Source organism: Pavona decussata, unplaced genomic scaffold, assembly GCF_977016875.1.
Source record: "Pavona decussata unplaced genomic scaffold, jaPavDecu1.1 SCAFFOLD_26, whole genome shotgun sequence".
Lineage (NCBI taxonomy): Eukaryota > Metazoa > Cnidaria > Anthozoa > Scleractinia > Agariciidae > Pavona > Pavona decussata.
The window spans coordinates 1,308,132-1,318,809 of NW_028145449.1; the positions used below are offsets into that span (position 1 = coordinate 1,308,132).

The following is a 10,678-nucleotide window of genomic DNA, read 5'->3' on the forward strand; positions in this document are numbered from 1 at the left end:
CTCGATTGAAAACCGTCCTACGATTAGTGGTGGTAATGTATTAATAAAGCTTTATTTAATTGATGAGGAGATTAAGCTAGAAAGAGTACACTTGCTTTCAGCGTTAAAGCAGTCAGGTTGTACGACTGACTTTTATCGAAGCGGGCCAATGACTTGTAATGTAGGCTAGCCTTTTGGCCTTGGTGTCAACACTCACGAAAAGCTTGATTCTGTGAGTGGATTTTTACTTGTTTCTATTTCTCTGTTTGTGGAGGCGCGGTGGTGTAGTGGTTAGCCCGTCGAAGTTTTGATTGGACGGTAGGAAGATCGGTGGGCCAGTGGTTCGAGGCTAAGTTGGTTTCTGCATTGCAAGAAACTTTGCTTCACATTATTATCTCTGTTCATCCAAGTTTAATGGGTACTGGTAACCCTGTGATGGTCTAGCATCCCATCCAGGAGGGAGTAGCAATGCTCCTAGTCTCTTCATGCTGGGTATCCTGAGTTGGACTAGCATCCAGTCCAGGGGGGGGGGGGGGGGGGGGGTAGCAATACTCCCAGTTGCTTCGTGCTGGGTATCCTGTGATGGACTAGCATCCAGTCCAAGGGGGGAGTAGCAATACTGCTGATCACTTCATGCTGGGCATCCTGTGATGGACTAGCATCCCATCCAGGAGGGAGTAGTAATACTCCTAGTAACTTCATGCTGGGTATCCTGTAATGGTCTAGCATCCCATCCAGGAGGGAGTAGCAATACTCCAAGTCACTTCATGCTGGTTATCCTGTGATGGACTAGCATCCCATCCAGGAGGGAGTAGTAATATAATACTCCTAGTTGCTGCTTCATGCTACAGAAAAAACCGGGTTAAGCCCCGGCCGTGTGGGCCACCTAGGCTCGATTGCAACTATACCCTTTAACCATTTCTCTTTTTAAGATGTAACATGTTAACATCTGATGTTTTGCAGTATGACAACGAGGAGCCTCAAACTACAGCCCCCGTCATCGCCGTTACAGATGACACGGAAATGAACTTCGTCACGGCTCAAAGGCGTGTGGCGTATTACATGTTTGCTAACAAGGGCTATCCGAACTGGGGGACTACAAACCCGGGGACCCGGAATAAACCCCAGATTTCCCCCTCAAGACACGTCGTCGAGATGGACTCTTTTAAGTTCGACTACCTCATGGGGGATGGGTACGGCTTTACTATTCGTATCCCTGGGAGAAAATCGCAGAGATCTCGTGGTCACGAGTTACTGGAGCGCGGGAAGAAACCACCGCTTCAAACGTTTGAGGAGGCCAGAAGCATGCCAAGGAAAAAACAAGTTACTCCTGCTTACGCTTTTGATCTGGCCGACGAACATGTGACTCCAAGTCTTTACTCGAGTCACCACGGTCGTTACTATGGCAACGATTTCGAAGAAGAAGTGGATGGGTGGTCGAGAAGGAGCCCTGCTAAACTTGGCGAACTAAGAAGAGCAACCACTGGTTTGGTTGATATTGACATTCTTGAGAAAAAACGAAGAAATTTCGTGCGCTCGCGTAGTGAACATGGAATAAGAGTTCAGGTTGACGACAGCGTAGAGGTGACATCACAGAGCACTGGTCACAGACCAAGAAACGAGCGTCCAATGTTTGAGCCGTCCGCTACAATCCCGTCTTACTCCCACGTTTCATCGCCGCTTGTCAATCGCAAGCAAAGATGACAAGAAAGAAGCTGAAGTGTCAGCAACAGTATTAGGGACCTTAATGGTAGCTTATTCACGGGCGTTCTGTCTTGTCATAAGTTGTCGAGCAAGCTGCCCGCTACCGAAATAAATACCGCGGTGGATTTAACGAACGAACACCAAAGAGTAGTGGTGCGTAGTAGCTTCATTGTTAAAACGAGAAACACCGACTAGGACCTTGACAGGTAAAATATTGATGTCTCGATGTTTCAAGAATCAACCGGAAGCCTTCTGTTATCTCCATTGTAGTAAGTTTGTTTCTCATTACGGATAGAGAAACACTTATCAGTATGCCGTCTGTGGCTTGACCTAATGACGTTCAAATGTGCGAACAGAGAGACATGGTACTTCTGGTAGACCGTAAGCAACCAGTGCGGCAACGCCAACGAAAACACCCTTCTAAACATTAATAAGAATTCAACATGGCCGTTTTTATACTAGAGGACGCATTATCCGTCTGGACGAACTTGGGCAAACATTTGTGGTTCGTGTGGTTATTTGTCTCCAGTATAAGGACGGGCACAAGACGCATTATCTGTCTGGACGAACTATCTTCCGTTTAGCTTCGTTCAAGACGAACAACGGCAGATAGTTCGTCCAAACGCATAATGCGTCTTGTGCCCGTCTTTATACTAGAGACGAATAACCACACGAACAAAAAATGTTTGCTCAAGATCGTCCAGACGGATAATGCGTCCTCTAGTATAAAAATGCCCATTTTCACTTCGACCATTTGACTGTTTCCGTTACCGGCAATAGATACAACATAAATTTTGCAGCGTATTCCTTTTTCAGAAGACAGAATTTGTCCCCCCAAAACAGGCCCGTGTTGGTTTGAGGTTGCAGTTGCCGTCACTGTTCTTTAAGGTCCCTGAGTTATTTTCTGGTCACGTGAGGTGTCGTGTGATGGTACGATCGTTATTTCGCTATTTGCCGTTGTCGTAAAATTATATGTAGAAGGAAGGTAAAGTTCTGCAAGATTCACATAAAAGTAATGCACTAAATGAAATTAATTTCAAATACTATATTTTTATTAAGCCTCGTTTGTAAGGATCATATTGTATAGAGAGTTTTAACGTTCAAATTAACATATATTTATTCACATGATACGCGAACTTTTTTATGGATTATGTACAAGAAGAATGCCTCGATGTGCAAGACCACACAGTAACGCTTGGAACTTATATACAAGAGAGTACGCATAGAAAAGAAGTTTGTCTTGGATACTCCTTCTGTATTGAAAAGGCAGGAAATGTGAGAGAAAATAAAGTGAGGTGAAAAAAAAAGTATTTGTTGTTTCAAGTTTCTTAGTAATCGAAAAGTTTCCTGTTGCACGGGAAGGTTTCTGTACACCAGTTTATGGTCTTGAGCGCGAGCATACAGGCGCACGTGATCATGCTACAGTTTCCACCAATCAGCACACGGTACGTGTTGTGTCACGTGAGTATACGTGCAGTTTCCAATCCTGTTTCGTCCTCCAGTAAGCTATTCACTCGATACCGCTGAAAGCAAAGAAACATTGTGTGTAAGGTTACTGTTTTATCACTGTTTAGTTCTTGTGGAAGAGAGGGTTTAAACTGATGTTAACAAAAAACAATTACACTATTCACAGATCCCAGATTTCTCGCGTGAATACTGAGTTTAGCAGAGGAAAATTTGCGATGACTTCTTGATTACAGCGAGACCGCTGCAGTAGTTATGCAGATTTCGCTCGGGTGTTTATCGAGATAATGCCGCTCAACACCGGAACTTGGCGACCGAACTCGAGCAAAACACGCGAAAGAAGGGGACAGTGTAAAGGCTCACTCTTTTCAGTATAAAGGTACATTCAGTGCGCGGCATTCCCAGCTAAAAGTGCACAATCACGGAGATTTCTGTCTTTTAGACAAAACTATTCAAATATTTGACAAGGCAGGTACCTTTTCTCTGACATCAAATTACCCTTAGCGCACCGAGAATAAAACATAAAGTGATTTCTCCTGAGGTGAACAAACTATGGTAATTTTCAAGCGATTTCTCCAAAATACACAGGAAACACTTGAAAAAATTTGGCCACTTTTTCAAGTTGCAGTGCATTTCATTGTCCCTTAACCCTTTAATTCCTAAGGCAAAACGACATTTTCTCCAGATCCAAGAGTTCAAACTCAATGTCCATGTATGATAGACCATTTTAAAGCTACTCATGAGTGTATTTCATAACTGATATAATTATGAATGAGAAAAGTTATAGCTTTGAGATAAATGGCCAAAGCAAAAAAAATTTAAAGTTCTAAAACGTCCCAATCCTTATGTATATTAGGTATAGCCCTGAACTATAGCTTATTTTGCAGGTCTCGACAAGTTCATTAATGTGAGAGATGTCTTAAGACCCACAACTTCTAGGGGGAAAAAGTTGAAAAGTTATGGGGGTGGTCAACCATATCATATATGGGAGGGGGTTATGGTTTTATCCTTTTAATGAGTAGATCTTCACAAAACCATCTTGGTGTCAAAAATTCATAGAAATCTGTCAAATATTGCAAGAGTTATGGCATTATGTGGCATTTGGCACTCTTAAGGCCGATTTACACGGTACGACTTTGTCGCATGCAATAAGCTTACGACAGGCCTACGACACAAATTGTTTCGTGTAAATCAAACCTGCAACTTGCGTACGACTGTCGTATACGACACAAAAAATGTCGTAGGATTTTAAAACATGTTTTAAAATCCTACGACAATCGTAGATAAAGGCAATGTTGAGTGGCGAGAGTTGTGTACGATTTTTACATGACGCAAGCAGCGCGCGCTCTAAAAATCGCATGCGACAGTCGTAAGAGAAAATCGTACCGTCTAAATCGCCCTTTAGGAATTAAAGGGTTAAAGCCTTTTCCTTCTATCAACTAGGTTACCTTGGCGAGCTTCGCGTGCGCTCGCTGGATTAATGCGAGGTCTATTTTTAGCGTACTAACCTCATTTTTTATTAGTAAATCTCTGATGTAAATCTTCTCGGAGTTAGGTGGTACCAAACTCTGCAGTCGAACGGCTTTAAGTGCTGTTGGCTGGCAGGAAATCAAATGGGTAACCTCTGAGCTCTGTGAAAAGAATGTCTTTATGAATGGCAATTCAAAGACGACCATAACCTCTTTGTCGACAACCTTAGTGGGCTTTTGGCCCATGGCGAAGAGGATCAAGTTGAGAATGATGGCACAGGCATACTCAGGAAAAAAGGAAATCCGAGTGCTCCTATCAGGAGTCGAACCTAAGACCTTCCGATTAGTAGTTCGGATACTCTACCACTGAGCTACAGGTGACTCGTGGGAGCTAAGGCCATTAACCTACGTTCATGGGACAAACATTCTGCATACTGCTAAGTTGTTCTCCATATGCAAGCAAATTACATGCTTAGAGGCCCCACTGGTCTGGGACTCACAGACCGCCATGTTCCCTAGTTACTTCACACGGAGCCCACACAAACCGTGCATACGGTATGGAAACACCAAAAGATTCAAGTTAAAGGTTAGTATCCCATAAAACAATTCAGTTGTTCGAAATCGTAATGGCATACATCACCACTAGTGGAATAAAGGAACTTGATAACAATTTCTTAGCCGCCCTGTTAGCACCGTTGGTAGAGCACCAAACTCTTTAGCGGGAGGTCGCGGGTTTGAACCTCAGCCGGACCATAAACCAGGGCCGGGTTGTTCAAAACCCGATGAAGCTAATCCTGGGTTAACGTGAACTTCGATCGGAGCTTTATTGCTAATCAGTAAGGATGCTTCCAAAAGATTTTTGTTCCTTCAGTTTTGACTTAGATTTTTCTTTACCATTAGCTTAAAATTAGCTTTTGAAAGAATTCTTAGGGAGCGAGATGAAAACCTCGGTTAACTTTTAATCGGGGATTAGCGTTGATCGGTTTTCGGACAAACGGGGCCCAGGGTCTTGACCCTTTCACTCCCATGGGAAATGTCGTATTTTTGTAAAACGGCAACTGTGAACCCCTACACCAACTGCAATACGCCAATTAAAAGGTTTTATCTGGGGCATTATATAAATCATTCCAGCTAAAACAAAGGACGTAACAGAAAAGAATAAAAAGTGTTTAAAACGAGAAAATAAAAACCTTAAAATACATCTCACTTCTTGTATACACTGGCTTTACCCCTAAACTATAGCTTAATTTGCAGATCTCAGCACATAGTTTCTTGTCAAATGGTGACTTGGTCTTAAAAGTGTAAGAGGAAAAAGATACAAAAAATGGAGGGGTGGTTAATCATGTCTTATGTAGGAGGGGGGGGTAAGATTTTATGCTTCCATTGTGCAGATCTCTCCAAGATCTGTTTGTTGTCCAAATTTGATACAAATTGACCTAATATTGAGCGCATAATGACTTCTTGTGCCATTTAATGAGAAAAACAAAGGCCCTGAACGTGCGCGCGTTTTAAAATTTGGTACATTTCGTCACAGTACACGGCCAAACAACAACGTGAAATAACCAAACTCAAGGTTTCGCGGAGAACGTGAGCACACGACGGTAAATTTTTCCTTTTCCGTCTCAACTTGAGCGTCATTCCCACCTGGGCCCAGTTGTTCAAAGCCCGATTAAGCTAAGCCCGGGTTAACGTGAAGTTTGATTTGAGTTTAATTACTTATCAACAAGTATTTTTCCAAAACACTTTTGCTCATCAGATTTGACTTAGACTTTTCTTTACCTTTGGCTTAATATCAGCTTCTAAAAACACTTTTAACGAGCGAGATGAAAACCATGATTAACTTTTAATCGGGGAATAGCGTTAATCGGCTTTCGAACAACCGGATCCCGTTCTGCTACTGGTTTATTTGGCCACATTGTACCAGTTAAACGAATTGGAATAATTGCGAAGAACTGCAAGTAACGCGAAAGTTATCTTTTCAAGCGATGTTTTCTTTCGCGTTGCCGTCGTATCTTAAAGTCCCTAATAACTGCCAATGTGAAGAGTAGATGCTGCCTTTGCTTTAAATAAATAAAAAATAAAATAAATAAACTTTGTTTAACGAGGGTGACACTTAACAGTCTGACGACTGACAAACATGTGGCCCTCGGATTCCAGATCGAATTGGAATTTGGAAATGTTGGTTTTTGTGGAGGGAGCAAAACCGGAGAAAAACCCTCAGAGCAAGGACGAGAACCAACAACAAACTCAACCCACATATGACGTCCTTAAGTCCTTGAACATCAGGTAAATGGTTAGACCTTCAGGTGGCTCGTATGACCACGCAGAAATTGCGATCCCGTCTAAAAGTTAGGGACGTCAAAGAACCACTTGGAACGTTAACAAACTCAAACTAGTTTAGGGGCGACTGAAAAAGGAGGAATCTTACCCTGTTATTTTGGTATCTTAACCTTGTGAGCCTGATTCTATTTCTTGCTTCAGCTGCTCTGTTAGTTTAATAAGAACAAAAGGTACAGTTACATGTAATGTTTAGGTTGCGTTTGATTGACCGTATTCCGGAAGAAGAATAAGCAGAGAAGCTGTTAGATTTCTCTTTTAACTAAATTTGGGAAGACATTTGTGCAAAGTTTCGCTGACACATGATAATTTTAGAGCTATTTCGTACCCCAGTAACTCCAAAAACCTCTTATGAGGGTTTTCTTGTCATCATTGTATGTATTCCTATTCCGGAATAGGGTCAATCGAATGCACCCTTAAAGTAAATCACCCAGGTGAGAATAGCCTTTAGAAGTCCTGTTGTTGGTGGTTAACATGGTACGAGGTAACCTTTAAATCAAGTCAAATAGTGTATTCAGGGGTTCCTCTATCCTTCAAGTGCGAGCTGGTCAACAGGGAAATGATACAAGAAATGCGCCAATTATCAACAAGGAAATGATACTCTTTAACAAGAGGTGAGCCAATTAGCAGCAAGTGTTGGTGTTGATGTTTCTCCTTCAGGCAACCCGAGTTTTTCAGATCATCCCAAGATGCGCAGTAGCAATTGAAGGAGGAGCTGTCCTTTCAGCTTAAACTGATTGGCATTTGTGTTGGTATCAGTTTGACAACACTTTACATCTCAGTGTGTTTACGTGACTGGCAAGCTTCAACCCTTTTTTGTTTCCCTGGAGTGTTGAAGAGAGTACAATTCTTCTGTATTTTAATCTTCATTGCAAACACAATGCACCAATTAAAGACTATGAAACAGATTCGTAGGAGTAAAAACAACTCACTTTAGCTGTCCAATTATCTTGGTATGCTTGTCACTTTCTGCTACCTCTTCAGCTGGTGGCGGTTTCTGATGACTTTAAAAAAAAAAACCAAAGAACAATCACAATTAAAATCACAGCTAGTCACCTTACTGTATATGTAAGCTGTGAGCAACGGCCAGTTTATTCCTCAGAACATAACTATTATGCATACAAGCCTGAACTGGGTTGCACTGGGTGTTTGTTCATTAGACCAGTGCACCATTCCAAAGCTCAATTTTCACTGGACCCTTATAACCTACAGCTGCATTGTTTTTTAGGGGCTAGGGACATTGTTCTGTTGTGCGTTCTTTTGTCCTCTCAACCAACCGTTTAAGACGCTGCAAACTGCAGGTCACCCCATTTAAACACTGTTTGACCCAAGTCTTTGAATACCTCTGTTTGAAATTAAAATAGTATTTCTTGAGTCATTGTTATCCTCCTTACCACAAACTGGGTCACAGCTATTTGCAAATAAACACACTTCACTTGCTTTCACACTAAATGTTTGAACATGTACATGTGTCTTTTTCAACTTGGTACCTAAACTCCTTTATGGTGAAGTGGGGTATAGGGTGTGGCTGTATGCCTCGCCTTTTATTTATTAAGTAAACATTTTATTTTTATTTTTTGTCACGTTCTTTTAGTTTCCTTGTGGACTATCCAATAATTATTGAAGCTGTTTGATTGTAGTATATCACAAAATGCACAAAAGACAAATGAAAAGACATTTACATTCGCCTTGACTTCTCCAAGTCCTTTAATCTTTTCCTCGCAGCTGACATGGCTTCACCACATTCTTTAGAAGCAGGCTCGTACTATAATGAAAGAACACAATAACAAAACATAATTAGCAGAGAGAGAACAATAATTTATTAAACTACATACATGTAGTATTCAGCACCGCTCAAAGGAAAATTGCCAGTCTCATCTTATTTTCTCCACTAATGCAATTCATTACTCCCGAGGTAACGATACATGTATGCGACACTCATGTTGAGAGATGAAAATTACTAAATATTATAGAGAAAAATATCACTGAACCAGTAATTTTGGCATGAATTATGTACAGATTACTGTGTAAGAAAGCAATTACTTCCCGTCTTGAGATCAAGGTTTGTGATAAGAACGGAGTTTTTTGTTTTAAGGTTTTGGCATTCGTTTCTAAAGTATGTATTTTTTTTTTTTTTGGTGTGTGGTCACACAGTCTTTACTCAATCCCACATTACATGCAGATGTAAAATGCCTTTCTTACAGCCAAGTATTTGCTCCTCTGTTGTGGTGGAAGTTTTTGGATCTCTTTTTTGCTCAACATCTTCCAGTTTTTGGCCTGGAATCTTTCTCCTCCCCTAACACTCTTCTTCTCTATATCGGGTAACTTCACGTGGGATGAAGATTTTTCCTGTTTGGAGAAATAAGGAAGATTAATAACAGCTATCAGTCATCCTGATGTTGATCTGGTATTTAAAGAAATAGCTATTACTCCCCTCTCATTACAACAAGAGCTTTCGTTACTTTTAAGGGACTCGCGCTCTATGGAGAAAACACTGTCTAAATGCACGTGAAAAATGCCGTGGACATTCATTTAATATGCAACATCACACATGACAAAATCATGTAAAATGCACGTGCAAAAGTCGACTAAAATTTGACTAAAATCACAAATTTAAATATTGTAAAAGAATGCAATGTCTTTCAGAAGTGAATCAAAAATGTTAGAAGGATAACATGCCCTGTACATGATTTTGTCCAGATGTAATCTGTACATTCCAATGTTACAACAGCCACGCATCTGTTTGAAATCTGCTTTCCAAACTCCCCAAAACCTAACAGTAAAAGTTCATTATCTTGCGCAATTACTTTCCACGCCATTTTGTGCATACATTTAGACAGTTTTTCCCTATAAAGTGTGAGTCCCTTAAAAGTAACGAAAGCCATGACGAGTGTGCATTTTTTAGTGATGTCATCAAAATATGCAACAATATAGCATAGGAAAGACTGGATATTTCAGTTCACAGTAGCTTAAGTCTCTTATTTTACATACTTTATATTTTCCTGTTCATGATATACCGTTGTTTTATTCTTCTAGCTTTTTTACGTTATCTCTTTGTTTTTAAGTTTACATATGACTTTGCCTGGCTATAATTCGTCCTTTTTTACTTCCAAAGTTGGTTTTGTACCTTTGATTTTGGTTAGATGGAAAAAATCTGAGCTATAGCACTGGAAAGAGAACGTCCGAGAGAAATAATGAGAAAAGCGGCACAAAGTTTGGCCTGTGTTAACTTGAGTACAAGCGACTGTGAGAATTGGTTTATCCTGAGTTTAATTTATGGGATCGGAACTTAATATAAGCTTAAGCTTAAGTTTAAACGCAGTTTAACAGGAAATTATTTTCCAAATATGCCATTTTCAATGGATTTTCGCTAAATCGTAAAAATCAGCGGCTGAAATGGCTGCGGAACTGAAGGTCTAATTATTCAAGCCGTAGAGCAAGTCTACCGCTACAAGACAAGTCAAACCAAACATTCAAAAAAATTTATATACAACTTTCATAATTTAGCAAACTACGGCAAAAATTGTACTTACCATTGTCTAAAGCATAGTAGTGTTAAACTTTTTAACTAAACGATGTAGTAAAAAAGCGTCGTAAGCCTTCAGAATTTAATACAAACAAAGCATTGCTTCTCACTCGACCGCCATCTTGTTCGCCTTTTTCGCGTGAAGTTAGTTACCATGGGAACTGTGAATTCACTTCATCATCAGGACGAGGCTACAAAA

The 10,678-nt window shown here is 40.6% G+C and overlaps 2 protein-coding genes across 4 annotated transcripts in view; one reads left to right on the plus strand and one right to left on the minus strand.

The window, feature by feature from the left end:
* Positions 1-2,993, plus strand: part of LOC146485440 (uncharacterized) — a 31,223-nt gene extending 28,230 nt beyond the window's left edge. For both annotated transcript variants that reach the window (XM_085103400.1, XM_085103401.1), the window contains one exon: positions 943-2,993. In XM_085103400.1, the coding sequence (XP_084959526.1) occupies positions 943-1,683 (741 nt within the window). In that variant the 3' untranslated portion in view covers positions 1,684-2,993. The remainder of the gene's footprint in view (positions 1-942) is intronic.
* Positions 2,714-10,639, minus strand: LOC146485442 (uncharacterized). Of its 2 annotated transcripts, XM_085103516.1 has the most exons (8): positions 10,487-10,639; positions 9,156-9,302; positions 8,636-8,718; positions 7,886-7,957; positions 7,045-7,102; positions 4,656-4,778; positions 3,125-3,206; positions 2,714-3,090 (listed from the first exon to the last, which is right to left on the minus strand). In XM_085103516.1, exons 1-7 carry the CDS (start codon positions 10,487-10,489, stop codon positions 3,141-3,143), a joined length of 552 nt encoding a protein of 183 aa, XP_084959642.1. In that variant the 5' UTR covers positions 10,490-10,639; the 3' UTR covers positions 2,714-3,090; positions 3,125-3,140. The 2 variants fall into 2 exon arrangements, with proteins under 2 accessions (XP_084959642.1, XP_084959641.1); XM_085103515.1 differs by having other exon boundaries at positions 2,714-3,206.
* Between the last annotated feature and the right edge of the window lie 39 nt (positions 10,640-10,678).